Source organism: Anguilla rostrata, chromosome 11 (assembly GCF_018555375.3).
Source record: "Anguilla rostrata isolate EN2019 chromosome 11, ASM1855537v3, whole genome shotgun sequence".
In the NCBI taxonomy this organism is placed as follows: Eukaryota; Metazoa; Chordata; class Actinopteri; order Anguilliformes; family Anguillidae; genus Anguilla; species Anguilla rostrata.
The window spans coordinates 38,842,202-38,865,091 of NC_057943.1; the positions used below are offsets into that span (position 1 = coordinate 38,842,202).

The 22,890-nt window shown below is 44.8% G+C and overlaps 1 protein-coding gene across 1 annotated transcript in view; it reads left to right on the forward strand.

The window, feature by feature from the left end:
* The first annotated feature begins 5,089 nt into the window (after window positions 1-5,089).
* slc6a17 (solute carrier family 6 member 17) overlaps window positions 5,090-22,890 on the forward strand; it is a 39,268-nt gene continuing 21,467 nt past the window's right edge. Inside the window, exons 1-2 of the mRNA XM_064299969.1 lie at window positions 5,090-5,635; window positions 12,731-13,216. Of these exons, the coding sequence (XP_064156039.1) occupies window positions 12,919-13,216 (298 nt within the window). The 5' untranslated portion in view covers window positions 5,090-5,635; window positions 12,731-12,918. The remainder of the gene's footprint in view (window positions 5,636-12,730; window positions 13,217-22,890) is intronic.

Consider the following 22,890-nt stretch of genomic DNA (forward strand, 5'->3'; position numbering starts at 1 on the left):
AGAGCAGTGACTGGGGCAGAGAGAGCTGAGACTGGGGCAGATAGAGCTGAGACTGGGGCAGATAGAGCTGATATTGGGGCAGATACAGCTGAGACTGGGGCAGACAGAGCTGAGACTGGGGCAGATAGAGCAGTGACTGGGGCAGATAGAGCAGTGACTGGGGCAGATAGAGCAGTGACTGGGGCAGTGAGAGCTGAGACTGGGGCAGATAGAGCTGAGACTGGGGCAGAGAGAGCAGTGACTGGGGCAGATAGAGCTGATATTGGGGCAGATAGAGCTGATATTGGGGCAGATAGAGCTGATATTGGGGCAGATAGAGCTGAGACTGGGGCAGATAGAGCTGATATTGGGGCAGATAGAGCTGAGACTGGGGCAGATAGAGAAGTGACTGAGGCAGATACAGCTGAGACTGGGGCAGAGAGAGCAGTGACTGGGGCAGATAGAGCTGAGCCTGGGGCAGAGAGAGCAGTGACTGGGGCAGATAGAGCTGAGACTGGGGCAGATAGAGCTGATACTGGGGCATATAGAGCTGAGACTGGGGCAGAGAGAGCAGTGACTGGGCAGATAGAGCAGTGACTGGGCAGAGAGCTGAGACTGGGGCAGATAGAGCTGAGACTGGGGCAGATAGAGCTGATATTGGGGCAGATACAGCTGAGACTGGGGCAGACAGAGCTGAGACTGGGGCAGATAGAGCAGTGACTGGGGCAGATAGAGCAGTGACTGGGGCAGATAAAGCAGTGACTGGGGCAGATAGAGCTGAGACTGGGGCAGATAGAGAGCTGAGACTGGGGCAGATAGAGCTGAGGCACTACACTTTACGAGTTACACCTTAATAATTGTACACCGCCTTTACACAGACACTAAATTACACTGTTATCATTGTACACTGCCTTTACACAGACACTAAATTACACTGATATCATTGTACACTGCCTTTACACAGACACTAAATTACACTGTTATCATTGTACACTGCCTTTACACAGACACTAAATTACACTGTTATCATTGTACACTGCCTTTACACAGACACTAAATTACACTGTTATCATTGTACACTGCCTTTACACAGACACTAAATTACACTGTTATCATTGTACACTGCCTTTACACAGACACTAATTACACTGTTATCATGTACACTGCCTTTACACAGACATAAATTACACTGTTATCATTGACACTGCTTTACACAGACACTAAATTACACTGTTATCATTGTACAGGCCTTACACAGACACTAAATACACTGTTATCATTGTACACTGCCTTTACACAGACAATAAATTACACTGTTATCATTGTACACTGCCTTTACACAGACACTAAATTACACTGTTATCATTGTACACTGCCTTTACACAGACACTAAATTACACCTTAATAATTGTACACTGCCTTTACACAGACACTAAATTACACTGTTATCATTGTACACTGCCTTTACACAGACACTAAATTACACCTTAATAATTGTACACTGCCTTTACACAGACACTAAATTACACTGTTATCATTGTACACTGCCTTTACACAGACACTAAATTACACTGTTATCATTGTACACTGCCTTTACACAGACACTAAATTACACTGTTATCATTGTACACTGCCTTTACACAGACACTAAATTACACTGTTATCATTGTACACTGCCTTTACACAGACGCTAAATTCGCACCCCTACCTCCTACATGCTTATTATTATTACTATTTGTTGGACCCTGTCTAGAAGCAGTCTACTACCATCTTCACCATTTCATCATTTATCATTTCCCAGAGGGCACGTGGGCACAGTGATCGCAGAGCTAAGCTACAGGGGCACATATTTTCTGCACGCTCGTGCACTTACAGAACTGTGTGAGTCACTCTGGGAGGTCCCTGAAGCTGAAAGATCAGGCCGATGGAAATTAATCACCTTAATTGTTAAACAAGGCTATGGAAATTTGCCCAACGTACCGTGGTGCTTGATGTTTGATTGGAATTTGTTTAAATTAGACTTATTACCTCTGTCAACTGTAGTTGTGGTATCAGTGTGTACTTTACTATTATGATTCAGACAACAAGGACCACAGTAAGAATGATGTTTATCATCAACTCATTTTTCTTATACATTTCAACATCCAAAGACTTTACACATCAAACTACCCCCAGCTGTTTTGGCAGACTCTCACCAATTCATGAAATGAGACTGTTCATGGGTGCTCTTAGCCAAGCTGCAAAAGAACAAGGAGAAATGAGTAAACAACTGAAACGCTCTTTACCGTAACCATGGAATGCCGCTGACCGTGCCACCCACAGTAAATCTAGATCGGGCTGTATCAGGTTCTAAATAGGTTATTAAGAAGACACTTGACAGAGCAAGGACAGAATAAATTCCTCCTGTCAGAGAGAAAAACAGCCTGGCCTCAATAAAAGCTGACTCTCGGCGTATAACAGAAGTCAAGATAGCCTGTGATTTATGAGCCCTTGCCCACCGGATCAATGGGTGCTGTGCTGGAGCAACATCTCAATAGGAAAGAAACTTTAAAAAGGCACTAGCTGCACATACATTACAGAGTATACCAGCTGCTTAACTGGCATAGTTCCTGGAGTTTTAAATTAAAATTTGCAGGAGAGGCATTGTCAGACGATCCCTTGCGCTATTTCCTCAACCATCCATCCAAAAGCTGTTTTCTCTGCTGGTAGATGAATCACCAACTCGTACGTCACGTTCCTGGGATCATTACCCCTCCCTGTGCCCACCTTAATTTCCCCGTTACACTTTATTTTTCTTCACTCCCTCTGTTGTTGACATGGGGGACGGTCCCACAACCTTATCCTCTCGGCCAATCACAATCCGAACCTCGGACTGCAAGCCCAAGTTGAAACGCATGAAATGCTCCAAATACAATGCACAGAATTGTTTATCAAGGACCTCATTGGCTGATGCAATAGCATCTTCCTGGGGTCCATGTTATGTCTTAAAAACACCATTTAAGGTTGCGTAAATATTTTTTGACAGAATTTACATTGCTTACAGAATACATAATGCAATTGCGAAGATAAATATAACCATTGCATAGCATAAGGTAAATCTAAATAAGATAAATAACAGCAAAGATAAACAAGCTGCTCAGTTGTGTAGTCTTATAGGTGCAAGAAGTTGTATGATGCGTCTTCTCATCAACAGTTTTTCATTTTCCTTAATTTCCATGATTCCTTCTCTGTCTGTTTTCCCTCCCAACACCCTACAAACAACGCAGAACAGACAATATAGGCTCAGACAACGCAGGCCGCAAACAACACAGTGCATAGACCGCTGTTTTTTTCAGGCCATGAGTGGTGGATCACAAGGACGAAGACAGGATGTCAAAGCAAGGGCACAATGACCTGATGTAGATCCACACTGGCTCAAAGCCTTGCCAACAGACACTGAATACAGTACCATAGTGTGTGGGTTTCTTCCTTATTCAAGGGTGCAATGAAATACATTTTTTAAAAATGCTGGGCGTGCGGGGGAAACGGTTTTTGAATCACGATTTTTGGTGAGCCTCCGCAGAAGCCACTGACAGTTGCTCATACATAAACCCCATAAATCTGTGTCCCTTTTCCCCCAAAATCAGTGAAGGTAAAATATACTGGTGAAAGAAAAACACAAAGAATGAGGGCAGCCTGAATTGCAAGATGAGCAGTGGATGCCAATATAAACCAGGCTGGACTAGTTAGTCACTGGCTCTTAGGAGCAGCAAAACAACACTTCTAAGACAGGAAGTTAAGTGCACATCATTTGGTAAAAATCAATACTCATCTCATTGTCTGTCAGTCTTTCTGGAGTGCTGTTTTCTCTGGGCATATCCTTATTCTAGAAAGGAAGAGAGCAATGGCAAAGTACTCAAACAGTCTAGTTTAAACCAGACTTTGTTGATAGAGGAGGAAAAGCCAAATGACAATGGTATTTTTGTGGATTATGAACAGAAATAATTGTCAACTTAATAATAAATATTGGTCGATCAGTGTTTAAGCTTAGATGTAACCCATCTGTGTTTAAGCTAAGCTCCCAGGTCACTTAGGTCATCAGCAAAACAACTCCTCTCAGTCCCCCACTCACGTCTTAAAACTTTTTCTGTTGCTGCCCCCAGGCTCTGGAACAATCTCCCGTCCCACATTAAGTCCTGTCCCACCATTGATAATTTTAAATCACATTTAAAGACCCACCTTTTTTCTCTTGCTTTTAGTGCAGTTTGAGGTTGCCCTACGGTTTTCTCCACTCTTAATTTATTCAGTTATTTTTAACATCCTCTCACTGCGTTTTTAATCTGTTGTTGGTCTTATTCAGTCTTTCTTAAATTGATTTTATCCTGTACTTTTATCCTCTTACTCCTTATTCTTTTTATTTTTTATGTTGTATTGTTAATACATGTATTGTATTGTGATGTCATTTTGTTGTGGTTTGTTGTGTTGTATTGTAGTGACTGGAAAGCGCTTTGGTGCAACTCCTGTTGTTTTTAAATGTGCTATACAAATAAAAGTGACTTGACTTGACTAGATGTTATTTTCTTTACATTAAAATCAGTGAAAGGTATGTGCTAAATTTTGTCATTTAAGTGAAGAATTATAGTAAAGCTTGAGATACTGTACTTTTTTCATTTGGGTAGGAGCAATGTCTATGAAGAGGAATTCCTGCCTTTTAGCCACTGGTCTCGTTCAGACTTCCTTTGCAGAACGCGTTTTGTCACAGCTGTTTGGTGTACCGCAGTGTAGCAAATGGTATCACAATTTGACACCTGTCAACACTGGGATGGTTATCAGCACGCTACATTTCACTTCGCATTAAGATAAGCACAGAACAGTATGGCCGCGTTACGATTCGCAAGGTTTTCGTGTAGAAGTGCATATGCACCGGTAAAGGAATATATCCACTCCCGTTCCGCAGCCTTAAGCTGTGAAATGAATGTGAAGGCTTTGAACGGTCGCTGTATTGCGCGCTGTACAAGTAACACAATGTGCAATCAAGCGGATATAAAAATGTCGCCCACAGCGCATCCATTATTGTCCTGCAAGCAATGTACAAATTTAACCAACCATTCGTTAACAGCTTAATATCACAGGTTCCGTGAAACAGGTAACGTCAATTGACGTCTGCAAAGGATAGTGACTCAAACATGCGTCAGGGTCCGTGTACACAGTGGTGTAACCACATCTTCTTCATCTCAAATTCTGCAGGGAAGGGGAACTGAGCCGTTGAGACACTTCGTGAAAATGAATAATAAATATGGCATAATAATATTTCCATTGTAAATAAATCTAAGATACAAGGATTTAGCACACGGACGAACTAAAAAATGATGCCTTAAGGCAAGAATGCAGTTTTGGATAAGTTGCTATTATTAGCTGTTATTTTAGGCAGTTAACAGCACGATTCTGTGGAGCTCCTGCGTCAGACTTTACGTTCGATAGTCTGCATGTCAATTTCAGCCCGGGCGGTTGCTTTGTGATTTCGCATCCTCGCGCGCGCAGGAGCTGGATGACTGTATGAAGACAGGTTTCTCACATTGTAGCCAACTCGCTGTTCCACGCACGGTTCTGAGTGTTATTTACCTGGTTGCTTTGATATAAAGACATCGGAGGTTATCCCATATAAACACCATATAAGGTAAGATAGACATATATACAGAAGCTTCAGACACGTTTATTGCGCTGAAACAACTGCTGACAGGATTCGTCATCTGTTGGTGTATCATGATGTAGTTTATGATTTTTTTAAAATTAATCGATATAAATAGCATTTTCTATCCTGACTATTGCTCCGAATCTGATGTTGCTAATAAACACCGAGTAGGACACGCACATGTTTTCTACAATTATAGCTATGCAATTAATACGGGATTTACCTGTAGCCTACTTATATGAAAGAACACATTTTGTCTTGCGGGAGTATGGTTTGGTCGCGTCATTCAGAAATGAAAGTGACTTCCTTGAAAAATGCTGTAGGCTAGTTGTCTTGTGATCTGATGATAAGTAAGCTACTGTATGGCGTCTGTAGTGTAATGGCACGATGGGGGACAATAAAAAATGTTATCTTGTACCTTTAAAATATATATTTTTAAATGAATATGTTGTAATTAATGCAATGTATCGCTTTAATTAGCTATTGTGTCATTGAGTTTAGGAGTAGTTTGACCTTGGAATTGTTTTGCCAAATGCAAACAAATATATTGGCCAAGTTCTACTTTTTTCGTGCATTTATTATATAGCCTAGGCTGCATGCAATGTATACCGAAAAAGAATAAACGATAACCATTAAGACTGCCATAATGAAAACGGAATTGATGGTCGAGGCGACAGAACAGTAGGTTTAAGTGTAGGCTAGTAAAATATGAGGTTGACAGTGCGCCTATGGGATGCCGAATGTGTGGAGTAGTAGCCTGCTTTAACAACGCCAATCCGAAATGAATGCGCTTGCCAGTGTAGTATTCCGTCTCCGGATTTTTTTTACGCACAATATTTCGTAGTAGTAGCAAAGCTTCAGGCGAAATCGTCGTTCTATAGATACTACAGCAGAATTTAATAGCTGATTGTCAAAGAAACTCACTTTAATTGGTGGTTTGATTTATTAGCCTGTAAATCCAAGGATGAAACAGTAAATGTAAATGGTATGTCGGCCTACATGCATGATAGTGGTGGATAGTGGTTTAGGAATGCAGAATTTCCTAACCTGTACTCATACACGCATTTAAACGCAGCCTCCTTTTTGCCCTCAGTATAGCTATTTATGATGGAGGCTAATGATACACGGGTGTAGTATTAGCTAAATGTGAACTTTTTGCCAATCTATTCTTTAAAATTAATTTGTAAAAGAAAAGCGTCCCCCTTCCTAAGTAGCCTAAGTTTTATTTATGATCCATCACTGACTCTGTTGAGTTCTAGTTTTAATTATGCTTTTGAAAATGCTCTAGCCTAAGTACTTACAACTTCTTACGTCTATTCGGCCAATCTCTGCCACAGATAATTTATCCAGCGTTATAACAACTCTGTCAAATGCATTTTACTCTGTCAAATGCATTTTACGCAGAGAAAATTAAACAACAGCTTTATTACGTATAGTTGTCCCACGTGTTCCATTGTCTTCAGTAGAGCACATCGTTCGTGCGTAATCACGTAGGCTACTTGTATTTATATATTTATTAGGCTGAGTGTTATTTTTGAATGTGAACATCCCCCTACCCCTAAAGCCTGGAGTTGATTTTAGGAATGTACAGTCACCTCATCATTGTGTTAATTCCATGCCATTAGCAGTCGGCGCACCAGGGCACGCCGTTCCGCCACGGATCCTGTGATGGCGTGTTGTTCAAGGTAACGGGGAAGTGAGAATTTCGGATGGTGTTGTTGCTTAGCAACCTAGCAAGGATAAAACCGGAGCCTATACATTCTGCCCAGGAGAGTAAAATAGTATCAGGAGAAATCTGAGCTGTATTCGTCTTTATTAAATTCCCAATTGTTCTGCATCCCCTTTCATTGTCGTATTTGTTGACAGTGGCTGTGGAAAAGCGCTCGCTCAGAATCAGACTTCACAGAAATCAGTTGTCTTTCAGCAACAGATCTGCCATTTTCCAGAAACAGTGAATTCAAGCCTCCACAGATTTATCTATACTGAATCATGAAAAACCAGTCGTGATCAGGGTCTCTGTGGCTAGAAGAGACTCAAAGCCTTTAAGTCTAAAGATCAGCTGAGACGTGATTATGCTCAGTGTCTGGAGGGTGCCAGAGATTGACTATGTGGAATTCTACTTAAGTATGCTTTTTATAATGTCCTGATTAATAGCACTTAACTGGCTTTGCAAACATTTTAAAGGAGCAATATAATTATGGCTGTGGTATCGAATTTAGAATACTGTGAGTTAGTGGTGTATACTAGGCCTAAACCTTCAGTATACTTAAAAATTTGTTTTTTGTTTGGAGTATTGGAGTACTATACCAGGCTGAGGGGAGGGATATGTTTTCCTGTTATAATTATTAGATGGTTTCTTTTTCCTAAAGGAGAGAGGAACAGTCCCCACCTCCATTTTGTATTTTTTGCTTTATTCAGAGAGTCAGAAGAGGGGGTAACAGGTAGACCAGGGGCCACAGCTGAGAAAGTGCAATGGTAGGGACAGGACCTCGGGTCACATGGGGGGAGTTGCATATGGCCAAGAGTCGGCTGCACTACAGACAGCACCACACATCTCACCATTATGACGCAGTTCTGAATCACACCGAGTTGGGCATTAAGATTCTTTCTTTACAGCATCTGAGGAACCCACGCATTAAGATTCTTTCTTTACATTATCTGAGGAACCCACACATTAAGATTCTTTCTTTACAGCATCTGAGGAACCCACAAATTAAGATTCTTTCTTTACAGTATCTGAGGAATCCACACATTAAGATTCTTTCTTTACAGCATCTGAAGAATCTAGCCCACTACCTACTCTGCAAGCTCAAAGTACAAGCCCTCGTACTGCCATGCCTAGGCTATTGAAATTCCTTTCTCAGCAGGCACCCTGCTTGACCCACTAGACTGGTCCTCTCATTTCACCGGCTGCCTGTTACATCATGTTTTTTGTTTTAGCCCAGCATTAGGGCATCTGATTCTTCTTATCAATCTCTTGACTTAATCTTTAGAATCAGGTGTTGTGGTTCTGGGCTAAAGAAGAACCTGCACCCACGCCGGCCCTTTTCGGGTAAGATTGGACACCCCTGCTTTAGAGGGCAGGGAACAGAAAGCTCCACCATACTTTCAATCAACGTTCAGTCTGATCGCTCCATTTTGCAAGCTTCAAGCAACTGGATGCCTGTCTGTACTAGCCCCACAGTGGTAGAACAAAGGTCCCAGAGTGGCAGGAAAGCAGAATGATCGGCCATCTTCCATTCAGAATGGAGGCCCAGCTCTTCAGATTTCATCATGTTTCCCCTTTGTTGCGCAGTCCAAACTTTACCAATTCAATTTATGGTGTTTTTATGGTTTTAAGTTATATTTTCTTGGTTTTATGTTTCTCTTAGTTTATGGTCAGGCTGTGTTGTGGTTTATAAATGTAGAATTTGTACGTTGTTTCATGGTTAGCATAGTCGCCTTGCAACAGTGCTTTAGCGATGTTGTATCTTTATTTGCTGGTTTGGGAATGTTAGCCAGGTCCAGCAGTATTGGTTGTATTAATCAGGTAAATGCACTCATGTTTCTCCCACGCTGTCTTGCCAAATGAGTGCATTGTAATGGCCCTAGGCCTAACCTGGTGTAGCGTGCCCACAGGTAGCAAGACATCAGCGTTCCCTCTGTGGATTAGATGTGTCAGTCAGGTCACGGTGGCTGGAGAGGCTGTTGGCATGGCAGCAGCTGGAGCACTCATTGACCCCTTACCACAGTCTCACCTGATTGGCTGTGGAAACAGCAGATTGGTGGGTAAATTTAAACTGGGTGGGTTGCACAAGGCTGTCTGTTTTAATCAAAGATCCATTCATAAATTGTGATTACTACATCATAATCCCCCAGTTTTCTGTTTTACTCACACTAAGAATGCATTTGATTTTGCCATTGATTTAGCCCAAATAATACATATTACAAGATAATTTAATTTGTCAATATGTGGTGCAAACTTACTGAAATTGTGCATTGGCTCAGATATAACAACCTCATCCTGTGTCAGGAGCTCACAAGACAGGGTGAGTGACTAGCTGTTTCTGGGAGACAGGGTGAGTGACTGGCTGTTTCAGACAGGCAGGGTGAGTGACTGGTTGTTTCAGGCAGGGTGAGTGACTGGCTGTTTCAGACCGGCAGGGTGAGTGACTGGCTGTTTCAGACAGACAGGCTGAGTGACTGGTTGTTTCAGACAGGGTGAGTGACTGACTGTTTCAGGCAGGGTGAGTGACTGGTTGTTTCAGACAGGGTGAGTGACTGGCTGTTTCAGGCAGGGTGAGTGACTGGTTGTTTCAGACAGGGTGAGTGACTGGCTGTTTCAGGCAGGGTGAGTGACTGGTTGTTTCAGACAGGGTGAGTGACTGGCTGTTTCAGGCAGGGTGAGTGACTGGTTGTTTCAGACAGGGTGAGTGACTGGCAGGCTGGCCCGGTGTGGCGTGACTGCAGGACACCGTACAGCCTGCGGAATGTGAGTGTGCGTGTGAGGCTGCTGGCAGCAGGGTGGGCTGGGTGAGAATCACCACAGATTTGGACTGATGTGTGCTGTGTGCTCACTGTGGCCTCTGATCTGCTTTAATCAATTTCCACCCTCATACCCTCCTTACACATGCATACAAACACACACACACACAGGCACAGACACACACACACCTACGCACATACTCACACACACACACCCACACACCTAAGCAAACACATTCACACACACACACACATGCACGCACACACACACACATTCGTACACACAACCATTCAACTGCAATCAAATCAATTCCCAGCTAACAGCTGAATCCATGCATAAGAAAATGCCTTAAGACATGTATAAGAAATCAGCTGCTCTCAACCTGGCTTCTCTATGTACATTTAGTACTTCTCTATCACATTTAGTCATACATGGTTTTTTAGTTACAATACATGGCCAAAAGTATGTAGACACCTGACTTCCAACACCTCATACAAAATGATGGGCATTAATATGGAGTTGGTCCAACCTTTGCTGCTATAACAGCCTCCACTCTTCTGGAAAGGCTTTATACTAGATGTTGGAGCATTGCTGCAGGGATTTGCTTCTATTCAGCCAAAAGAGCATTACTGAGGTCAGGCATTGATTGGGTGATTAGACCTGGCTCACAGTTGGCTATCCAAATGATCCTTAAGGTGTTGGATAGGGTTGAGGTTAGGGCTCTGTGCAGGCCAGTCAAGTTCTTCCACACAGATCTCAACAAAACCGTTTCTATATGGACCTCACTGTGTGCCCGGGGGCATTGTCATGATGAAACAGGAAAGGGCCTTCCCCAAACTGTTGGGGAAGCACAGAAACAGAATCATCTAGAATGTGATTGTATGCTGCAGCATTAAGATTTGCTTTCACTGGAACTAAGGGGCCTAGCCCAAACCATGCAAAACAGCCCCAGACCAAGGGGTGTCCAGATACTTCTGGCCATATAGTGTATTTGCCTGTATTTATAATAGCAGAGCGATACGAGTTAATGAAGTGCCAGGGCCCGTGGTGCTCGCTAAGACTGTGTGTGTGGCTACAGCTTATCCAGTCCTACATCCTGCTCTCGTTCCCCCACTCAAACAGCAGCCCCCGCTAAGGGGGCTACCGGGCGGCTCGGGGGATTATGGGATTTAGGCCTTCAGAAACTCGAGCTCACGCAACATTTCACGGGAAGGTGAACACGGGCAATTCTGAGCGTTTGAACGTTTCGAACAAAGAGCAGACGCCCCAGGCCGCAGGAGCAGAATTAACAGGGAGCAGACGCCCCAGCCCGCAGGAGCAGAATTAAGGGAGCAGGCGCCCCAGCCCCCAGGAGCAGAATTAAGGGAGCAGGCGCCCCAGCCCCCAGGAGCAGAATTAAGGGAGCAGGCGCCCCAGCCCCCAGGAGCAGAATGAAGGGAGCAGACGCCCCAGCCCGCAGGAGCAGAATTAACAGGGAGCAGACGCCCCCAGCCCCCAGGAGCAGAATTAAGGGAGCAGACGCCCCCAGCCCGCAGGAGCAGAATTAAGGGAGCAGACGCCCCAGCCCCCAGGAGCAGAATTAACAGAGAGCAGACGCCCCCAGCCCCCAGGAGCAGAATTAACAGGGAGCAGACGGGCATTTTAACGGCGGTGTTCACACGTTAAAACGGCAGCCATTTTCACAGAGCCAGGAGGAGAAAGAGAGGGCGGGGCTTTCACAGGTCCAGTCTGACCAATCAGATCTGACTCCAGACCAGGGCCGTAGCTACATTCAGGAGGGGAACGAATGGTCTTGAACATTAATCTTAGAGGCATCTGTACAGCATTTACACCCTAAAACGCATCCTCAGTTAAATGTCATAAAAAGGGAAAAAGTGCATAGCCCCTCACCCCACCCCCACCTCACCCCGCCACTGCCGAGGCTCTTGGCCTCAGTATTTTAGGTCCTGGTTACACCCCTGATTAAGAATGCCCGTTATCGGCCTTTCCTGTACAGTTACTAGATGCAGTAAATCAGACCACATAATACTGGGGCTTCAGTAGAAAGGTGCCAGTCCAGTATCGCAGCGGGACAATGTTTTGGACTTTCTGACTGTGCCTGTTATGATGTGGCCGGTAGCGTGACTCCCATGTGTTACCCTGACAAAGGCGCTTTATCGCCACTCCCCCTCCCCCAGTTTGGAACAGCCAGCCACAGCTGACACATGCCTGGGTTTCCCTTCTCCAGATTCAATTCAATGACTTCAATTCAGAGTATAAACTTGAGCTGTTGGCTATTCTATTCACTCTTTTCTCATCGGAACACTCAACGTATTTATTGGGTTGGGGGGGGGACTTAAGCACTAGCTTTATTGTATAGGCATATTAAAAAAAGAAAGGAAAAACTTGTTTAAACTTGTTTTGTGTTTTAATCTCTATCTCTTGCTTATTGATTTGTAGATAGACTTAGCTCAATCAATATTCTAGGTCTAGCCCTGGTCTTCTGGTCTTGTAAGCCGCTCTGGGTAAAGGAGCTCGTGAAATGCCTAAATGTAACGTTAGCTAAATGCTTTCACTGCTTACGACGGCACGTAGCGATTACAGATAACGTCTTCCCTTCCTGCTTCCTGTGACAGGGACCAGGACCAGAGAAAGGAACCCGCCCACCTCCCTCTCACACGAAGGGTCTAACGGCCCGCGGACCCAAGCTCCAGCTCTCCTGCACGTCCGGGTCTGAGGCCTACCCCCCCCGGTTTTTTGGACTGCCACCCACAGTACCCCCCTTTCTCCCTGACTGCTTGCCCCCTGCCCCCCAGCCCTCCCGATGCCGAAGAACAGCAAGGTGACCCAGCGCGAGCACAGCAATGAGCACGTCACCGAGTCGGTGGCCGACCTCCTGGCCCTGGAGGAGCCCATGGACTACAAGAGCAGCGTGATGAACGTGGGCGGGGCCGCCGGGGGCCCCGCCCTCAAGGTGAAGGAGCCCGACGACACGCCCGACGACGGCGACGGCCGCCCGGCCTGGAACAGCAAGCTGCAGTACATCCTGGCCCAGGTGGGCTTCTCCGTCGGCCTGGGCAACGTGTGGCGCTTCCCCTACCTGTGCCAGAAGAACGGCGGAGGTGAGTCAGAGAGAGGGAGGGAGGGAGGGAGGGAGGGAGAAGGAGAATGAGAGAGAGAGAGAGAGAGAGTGTGCGTGTGAGTGTGCCCCCATGCTGGTCAGCGCAATGTTCAAACCCCTGACTATGAGAGTCATGCCACGGACTCTCTACAGCAACCAGATGGTCAGCTCCTGCCCTCCATCGGAGGTTGAGATTCTGCTTACAGTGTGAGCGTGATTAGGCATTCAACGCTGGTTTAAAAAAAAAAAAAACATTAGAAAATGTTTTAAAAAGGATATGGAGCCAACCATCCAGTTAATCTATAGAATCTGTAGACATACCAGCTATGTGGCTATTCATAAAATTGCTGTAACATTTTCACAACATTATGACATTACCACATGACAAGAGAGTAACGAGAGTCAGCTTGAGGGCTAATGTCAAATTAATTTTGGTTTCCGGAAAGATCTGTCACATTAAACACACTTCTGACACTGAAATGAGCACTTTGCAAATTGACATTATTTAATTTACATTATTGACCGTGTCTTGAATTATTGATCTCGCTGCCCTGGACAAGGCATCCAGTGTACATTACAAACATAAATATGATTACCAAAGATTGTTCACGCTGTATTGAGTTTTTGCAGCAGCGATAGGTCAAAGTGACAGAGATATTTTAACAGCAACAGTACTGTGAGAAGCAGAGGCCAGAGAGCTGAAATTACAAATAGAAAGTCTGTGAAGCAGTGTAGTGTAGTGTAATGTGTAAGGAGATGGTCTTGTAGCTTAAATATATCCAGCTGTATGAATGGATGCAATGTAAATGCTGTGTAAAAGTTGTGTAAGTCGCTTGGGATAAGAGCTAAACCTTCTGATGAATTTGAATTGTAGGTTGCCCACACTAATGCTGTATGTGTCAGCACACTTCATCTGTTCTGCTGTAGCTGTGTGTGCTACAATAACACGACAATCCAAATACAGAATGTCCATGTCAAATGATGACTGTGCAGTTGACTGCAGCTATAGTTGGTGTAGCTCTTGATGATAGCAGAAGGCAAAACTCAGTTTTGAAAAGCGCTTCACTGTCTGTAGGGGTTTTTATTCTGGGAAATGTATGTGGCCGATTATTTTAATGTATTCTTTCTCCCTTATTCAAACCTCAGTATTAAAGTCTGGACCCTCCCCTGTGAATTATGACTCCTCGCTGAGAAACATCCATTCATTTGCACGTCTGGAAATATTTACTGAGAGCGAGCTCAGATAGATCACTCCTAATGCCGCTCGTTGGTCACAGTGAACGATCGGCCTTGCTGAAGCTTTACAATTCTAATAATCTTCCTTTAACTATTTCATCTACCAAATTGGTTTTATGCAGGATTCATTTCGGGTTTTATACATTACTTAGCAGTGTTTTATCATTTTGCCGATATGTCCCACAAAGGGAACATATGAAGCAGTGAGCCATTGTAGCCTGTCTGTCGATATGTCATGCCCTGTACATGGGGGAGTGAACCGCGTGTTACGTGTGTTAGTAAGGCAGCCTCTTTGCCTGTGCTAGCCCAATGCTAGCTGTTTATAGAGGACGTGGTCTCTTTGAGCTGTTTATAGAGGACGTGGTCTCTTTGCCTGTGCTAGCCCAATGCTAGCTGTTTATAGAGGCTGCAGTCTCTTTGCCTGTGCTAGCCCAATGCTAGCTGTTTGCAGATGCTCAGAGGCTATTTAGAGCACGCACGCACATTACATTACATTACAGGCATTTGGCAGACGCTCTTATCCAGAGCGACGTACAACAAAGTGTATAACCATAACCAGGAACAAGTATGACGAAACCCCTAGAGAGAAGACTGCACTGTCACCTGTACGGCACCCGGCACCTGACAGCTACAACTGCCTGCGTTTTTACACTGTCACCAGGGCGACAGGACCTCTCCAATCCACAGACACCAGAGTCCAGCTCTGGACTTCCATGGGGCTGTGTTTAATACAGGACGCCTAAAAATCTTTGGGCATGCAGGGCACCCTTAACCCACTTACAGGATGAAACATGATTTTAACTCAACACTCTCTCTGTAGTTGTTTGTATTGAGGTTGAACTGGATTGAAGCGTACCAGTGGCATAAACCGTCTAAGAAGGCCAATCGTGGGCAGTCCACTGCCAACCCAAGACCTGAAATGCACAACGGAAACTTTTCCATCATTTTTGGTCAGAATGGTCTCAGGGCATGCTTGCTGTCCTGGCTGGCTACCTAGCTAGCTAGCAGACTATTGAATTGTCTTCAAAACAGTTAGGCTACTATAAAATCAAACGTGCTACCAAATCCAGCATTCTAAAGCAGTTTAAACGGTAACATTATTCTTTCGCTTTTGAATTGTTGTTAGGCTACATCCCCATCCGTATTTTTGTGAACGATTGGTTTCATCGTAACCGTTGTTTTGAATACAATTCAATAGTTAGCTAGCTAGCAAGCCGGGATAACAAGCATGCCGTGAGACCATTCTGACCTAAAACCAAGAATTTCAATATTGGCTACGTGACAAGTGATGGCGAACCATCATTAAGCTAGCTGCATTCAAAATCCGTTCTAGAAAGACGCTGTGCGCGAACACACCATTTAAAAAGCGAGACAGTGCTAGGCAGATGAATTTGACTGACATATGGTTTACATATGGTGGTTTTATTAAATAACGTTGTTGTGTTGCAGAATCAGGAGGCTTTTGAGGCAAGCACGGAGTATCAGAATTAGCTTTAGGCTACTCAAGAGTAGGACTGTATGCATCTTACCCCAGTTCCTCCTCGTCAACACACTTTCCCCTACGTCACATCCTTACTAGGGTAGTCTCCCAACTACTCTCGGGAAAGTAATACAATGCCTCCTAGTGATAAGAATACACTCAACCTGTAACATTTACAACAGTCTAGTATTGAACACAACAAATGTAATGACAAAAAACGTATGGTAGCTTTACACATGGTATAAATTAATTGCATGGTATGAAACGAGAAGGAACTACTTTTTCTTGATAAAATCATTGTTTTCATAGAACTAACGACCAGAGGTTTTTGCTTAACAACGGTGCAAATAGAACTACTAACCAGAGTTTCTACATAATGACGGTCCAAATAGAACTACGAACCAGAGTTTTTCTTGACAATGGTAAAATAATATGCCCAAACGCCCGCAGAAGAATATTTCACTTTCAGCTGATTAAATCTATAAAAATCAATACATATAAAAGTAAACATTGCATTACATTTAATGTGACTCTTTTTTTTCCTTCTATTAATGTCAGTTATTTGCGGTGTTGTATTAGGTCTAAAGGTCTGGTCGTTATCGTTAAAGCCTCTGTTCTAATGCGGCTGTGGCCTGTAATCTGTGGCCCATTGTCCTGCTGATTATACTGCATGGCGTGCTTTAATCACAGCCCTGCGTGACGGGTGCGTTTATACCCCCCTGGTTAGCTGCCACGGCGGTTTGGTTTGGGGGTGCGTGCTGCTCGTCTCCGATCTCTGATGTTTTTGTCTGCTGTTTTAGGGTCTTATGCTTCCAAAGCTGAAGACCCGTCCCTTAATGAAATCGAATATACGGCGATGTATTGAAAATATGAAAATATATTTTGGAAAATATAATGACAAGTGTATTTCACAGCGACGCATTAAAAATATTGTGACGTGCATAAACGGCAGTCATGTGTAGATTTGTGTGCGCGTTGTGAGGCGCTGCAGTATCCTGTCGCATTTCCCTCACACGGCGGGTGCAGTACCGGCCCGTTCTCTCCGCGCGATGCTTAAACAGGAAGCGGCTGTGATTGGGGTGAGGTCACCCGCACTCTCAGGGCATCTTTAGGACACATTCGGCCGGTTAGTTTTCTTCAGTATGAAGCGTGGTTTAGAAAGGCACAGGAAGTGTGCACCAACATCCCACAATGCAACATCCCACACACTGTCTTAACAAGGGTCTTAGTCTCCTAATGAGACTTAAAATCTTACTTACTTTCTCTCAAGCAAAAAAATATTAGCTTGTTTTAAGTTGCTTAAGTGAAATTGTCTCACCTCATTGGCAATCTTTTTTGTGTTATTTAGCAAAAAATGTATAGAATTAAAGTTATAAGTCTACATAAAAGACTGAAATGCTTGTTAAGATTGACTTATTTTTAGGCTTTTTGCAATGTGGGCTTTTATTTCAACCTGCGCACATTGAAAATAAGAAAAAGAAATGTAGCCCACCATCACTGGAAGAAATCGTACGGGGTGGAAATGCTGTCTGCACCATGCAGTTAGTAACTAGCAGTTGGGAGCCTTAAACTGTGACAGATTTCATAAAAGCTCAGCTATGATTTACCCGTTTCCAGGAAGCAGTGCTGATTAGATATTTTGACGCACACTTTTACAACATTCTCACAATTTGTTTTTCCATTTTTATAATTTGTTATTACCCAGGTAATCTGAGTGTATGGACCAATTTGCATTATTTTGTTATGAATTTAAATATAACATCTCCACAATATACTGGGTGAGAACAGATATTTGGGACTGTTAGAAGGATGTTTATTGACCTCCTCACATGATTTGCCTCTACTCTCCCCTGCCTAATCTGCCTGGTTTTTATTGACCAATAAATTTTCAGGACTTGGTGAGCAGCCAGCCTGCTTTCAGCGGCTAATTTGGCCCGTTTAAGGGGGCATTATTGGGACCTGCCATCTGCATTGGCTCTGTATCAGCTTAGCATCGGCCTGGCATCGGCCCTGATAAGCACTGTATCGGCCCCTATGGGCCCCTATTGGCCCTGATAAACACTGTATCAGCCCCTATGGGCCCTGATAAGCACTGTATCAGCCCCTATGGGCCCCTATGGGCCCTGATAAGCACTGTATCGGCCCCTATGGGCCCTGATAAGCACTGTATCGGCCCCTATGGGCCCTGATAAGCACTGTATCAGCCCCTATGGGCCCTGATAAGCACTGTATCAGCCCCTATGGGCCCTGATAAGCACTGTATCAGCCCCTATGGGCCCCGCATCGGCCCTGATAAGCACTGTATCAGCCCCTATGGGCCCCTATGGGCCCTGATAAGCACTGTATCGGCCCCTATGGGCCCTGATAAGCACTGTATCAGCCCCTATGGGCCCCTATGGGCCCTGATAAGCACTGTATCGGCCCCTATGGGCCCTGATAAGCACTGTATCAGCCCCTATGGGCCCCTATTGGCCCTGATAAGCACTGTATCGGCCACTATGGGCCCCGCATTGGCCCTGATAATCACTGTATCGGCCACTATGGGCCCCGCATTGGCCCTGATAAGCACTGTATCGGCCCTATGGGCCCGCATGGCCTGATAAGCACCCCGTATCGGCCCCTATGGGCCTGATAAGCACTGTATCGGCCCTATGGGCCCTATTGGCTAACGCTGTAGGATACACTGTATCGGCCCCTATGGGCCCTGCATTGGCCCTGATAAGCACTGTATCAGCCCCTATTGGCCCTGATAAGCACTGTATCGGCCCCTATGGGCCCCGCATTGGCCCTGATAAGCACTGTATCGGCCCCTATGGGCCCTGATAGGCACTGTATTGGCCCCTATGGGCCCCGCATTGGCCCTGATAAGCACTGTATCGGCCCCTATGGGCCCTGATAAGCACTGTATCGGCCCCTATGGGCCCCTATTGGCCCTGATAAGCACTCTATCAGCCCCTATGGGCCCCTATTGGCCCTGATATGCACTATATCGGCCCCTATGGGCCCTGTGTCGGCCCTCTATCGGCTCTGTATTAGCCCCTATGGGCTCTGTATTGGCCCCCTATCGGCTCTGTATTGGCCCCCTATCGGCTCTGTATTGGCCCCCTATCGGCTCTGTATTGGCCCCCTATCGGCTCTGTATTGGCCCCGTCCCAGAAGCCATTAATCAGCACCCCGCTCGACATCCCAGAAAAGTGATGACTCACTGCTGCTGATTAAAACCCTTCAGTGGAGCGAGTCAAAGAGGGCCCAATTACAGGGCGGTAAACAGCGTGGCGCTCAGAATAGCACTAATCTCCCCCGTGCCACGTCTCAAATGTGTCACATGACAGGACACAACAATGCGCCCTGACCGCTCCGAGGGCTAACAACCATCTATTTACCCGAATAAATATCCAAAACGGGCACGGGCTGCAGAGAGGCAGCTACTGCGTGTGTGAACATCTATTACCGATAAATATCCAACGCCACGGTGCAGAGAGCGTACGGTGTGTGTGAACCATCTATTACCCGAATTATCCAAGGCAGGGTGCAGAGACGCAGCTACTGTGTGTGTGTACGTGTGCGTGTGTGTGTGTATGTGTGCGTGTGTATGTGTGTGTGTACGCGTGTCTGTGTTTGTGTGTGTGTGTGTGTGTATGCGTGTGCATGTGTGTGTATGTGTGCGTGTGTGTGTGTACGCGTGTGCGTGTGTGTGTATGTGTGCGTGTGTGAGTCTGACAGGGATCCCTCAGCCCTGTCGTCCACAGGGATCCCTCAGCCCTGTCGTCCACAGGGACCGGAGTGCGTCTGTTTCTCCTTGACTACGGGGCTCTCCGCTTTTCCACAATGGCCCCCCCTCCCCACCCCTCCCCCTCACTTGCTCATCAGACGCATTTCCTCCGACTGGATTTTAATTAAGGAGCAGGAGAGGCGCTTGCTGACGTAGCGGGACGACGCCCACGGAGGGACGCTCTATTCTTTCAGGGCCCAGTCACAAACATGCCCCCCCCCCCCGTGCCCCCACTGTTATCAGATCCATTTCTGTAGCGGTGATGCTGACGCCTGCCTGAAGTGGGAGGAGCAAAACGAGAGAGGGGAAAACCTTTTTTCCTCCATTTTCCCAGAGTTATTTATTTATTTGACAGGGAACAGTGGGCAGCCGCTTGGCTGTCCCAGAATTAGTTTTCAAGTTAAATTTTCATCTGCTGTCCCTGGGCAGGTAACAGTAAAAGATCGAATGTCTATGTTAATAGACTGACAAAAATATATAGAAGTTTGTATAACACAATTAACGTAAAGCAAATGGTAATGATACTACTGTAGAACGTCAGGGATACAGACTGACCGACTGCATCTCTGAGGTTCCTACAGATCACCGCATGGAAGATTAGCACGCCTGAACAGGGGTTCAGAGAGCTCCACCAGGGGGACCTTATCCAAATCCATCCTGGGGTTCAGAGAGCTCCACCAGGGGGACCTTATCCAAATCCATCCTGGGGTTCAGAGAGCTCCACCTGGGGGACCTTACCCAAATCCATCCTGGGATTTAGAGAGCTCCACCAGGGGGATGTTACCCAAATCTATTCTGGGGTTCAGAGAGCTCTACAGTAGGTGCTGTGTTCAGAGTCTGTGGTAATGTTCAGCTGACAGACAACGTGTTTGCAGAGTGAATATTAAATGTGCTGTTATCAGGCTAATAAAGTCTAACCAAATGATCAGTGGCTCATAATTGTATATATTTTTGGCTTGCATAATGAGTTGCTCCTTGAACAATGTGGCACAAATTCCACTCCACTGTTGGAAGATTCATTTCTCCCTTTACATTTCTCTGTGGTCTGACAGCCAGTGCAGGAAACGGGCGGCAGTGTAGTATAATGGGTAAGGTGCTGGTCTTGTAACCTAAAGGTCACAGGTTCGGTTCCCAGGTAGGACACTGCCGTTGTACCCTTGAGCAAGGTACTTGCTTCAGTATATATCGAGCTGTATAAATGGATAAAATGTCAGTGCTATGTAATATTTGTGTAAGTCACTCTGGGTAAGAGGGTCAGCTAAATGCATGTAATGTAACTACCTTTTTGTTCCTCTGACCACAGTGGCTGGTTCATCCCAAAATTCACCAGCCAATTTCACTGTTTCACCAGACGACTAGATATTTAGTATAGAACAAGACCTTCAAGTGATGGGTGGTTACCTACCAAAGTGGCTGGTAGAGTAGACAAACTTACCAGGCACAGATCAAATTAACCAGCATCTGGCTGGTGTTAATTTCACACCCAGCTGACAGCAGTTTAGTACATAGGTCAGGCAATTGGGCAGAGAGCTGAACAGGTTGCAGGTTTGATTCCCAGATGGAGCACTGCCCTTGTACTTGTCCTCAATCACTTTAGTAAAGTATCTAGCTGACTTCATGGATTTTAAGCAGGCAGAAAGCAGTGTGAGTCAGTGTAAGTCACTCTGGATGTAAGAGTAAATGAAGTAGACAGTAAGCAGTCTCAGTCAGTGTAAGTCACTCTGGATGTAAGAGTGAATGAAGCAGACAGTAAGCAGTGTCAGTCAGTGTAAGTCACTCTGGATGTAAGAGTAAATGAAGCAGACAGTAAGCAGTGTGAGTCAGTGTAAGTCACTCTGGATGTAAGAGTAAATGAAGTAGACAGTAAGCAGTGTCAGTCAGTGTAAGTCACTCTGGATGTAAGAGTAAATGAAGCAGACAGTAAGCAGTGTGAGTCAGTGTAAGTCACTCTGGATGTAAGAGTAAATGAAGCAGACAGTAAGCAGTCTCAGTCAGTGTAAGTCACTCTGGATGTAAGAGTAAATGAAGCAGACAGTAAGCAGTGTGAGTCAGTGTTAGTCACTCTGGATGTAAGAGTAAATGAAGCAGACAGTAAGCAGTGTCAGTCAGTGTAAGTCACTCTGGATGTAAGAGTAAATGAAGCAGACAGTAAGCAGTGTGAGTCAGTGTAAGTCACTCTGGATGTAAGAGTGAATGAAGCAGACAGTAAGCAGTGTGAGTCAGTGTAAGTCACTCTGGATGTAAGAGTAAATGAAGCAGACAGTAAGCAGTGTGAGTCAGTGTAAGTCACTCTGGATGTAAGAGTAAATGAAGCAGACAGTAAGCAGTGTGAGTCAGTGTAAGTCACTCTGGATGTGACTGTAAATGAAGTAGACAGTAAGCAGTGTCAGTCAGTGTAAGTCACTCTGGATGTAAGAGTAAATGAAGCAGACAGTAAGCAGTGTGAGTCAGTGTAAGTCACTCTGGATGTAAGAGTAAATGAAGCAGACAGTAAGCAGTCTCAGTCAGTGTAAGTCACTCTGGATGTGACTGTAAATGAAGCAGACAGTAAGCAGTGTGAGTCAGTGTAAGTCACTCTGGATGCAAGAGTAAATGAAGTAGACAGTAAGCAGTGTCAGTCAGTGTAAGTCACTCTGGATGTGACTGTAAATGAAGCAGACAGTAAGCAGTGTCAGTCAATGTAAGTCACTCTGGATGTGACTGTAAATGAAGCAGACAGTAAGCAGTGTCAGTCAGTGTAAGTCACTCTGGATGTAAGAATAAATGAAGTAGACAGTAAGCAGTGTCAGTCAGTGTAAGTCACTCTGGATGTGACTGTAAATGAAGCAGACAGTAAGCAGTGTCAGTCAGTGTAAGTCACTCTGGATGTGACTGTAAATGAAGCAGACAGTAAGCAGTGTGAGTCAGTGTAAGTCACTCTGGATGTAAGAGTAAATGAAGCAGACAGTAAGCAGTCTCAGTCAGTGTAAGTCACTCTGAATGTAAGAGTAAATGTAGTAGTAGTAGTAGTAGTAATTTATTTCGGTCCTTATTATTACAATTTTCCAAAAGGAATGCACATAGAAATAAATAAATAACAATAAGGCATTAAATTAAATTAAAAGGAAAAGAAAAAATATTGACCGAAAAGGTTTAGGCTGAAGCTTTAGCTTATTATACCTACCCTTTTTACATAGCATATTCTAAT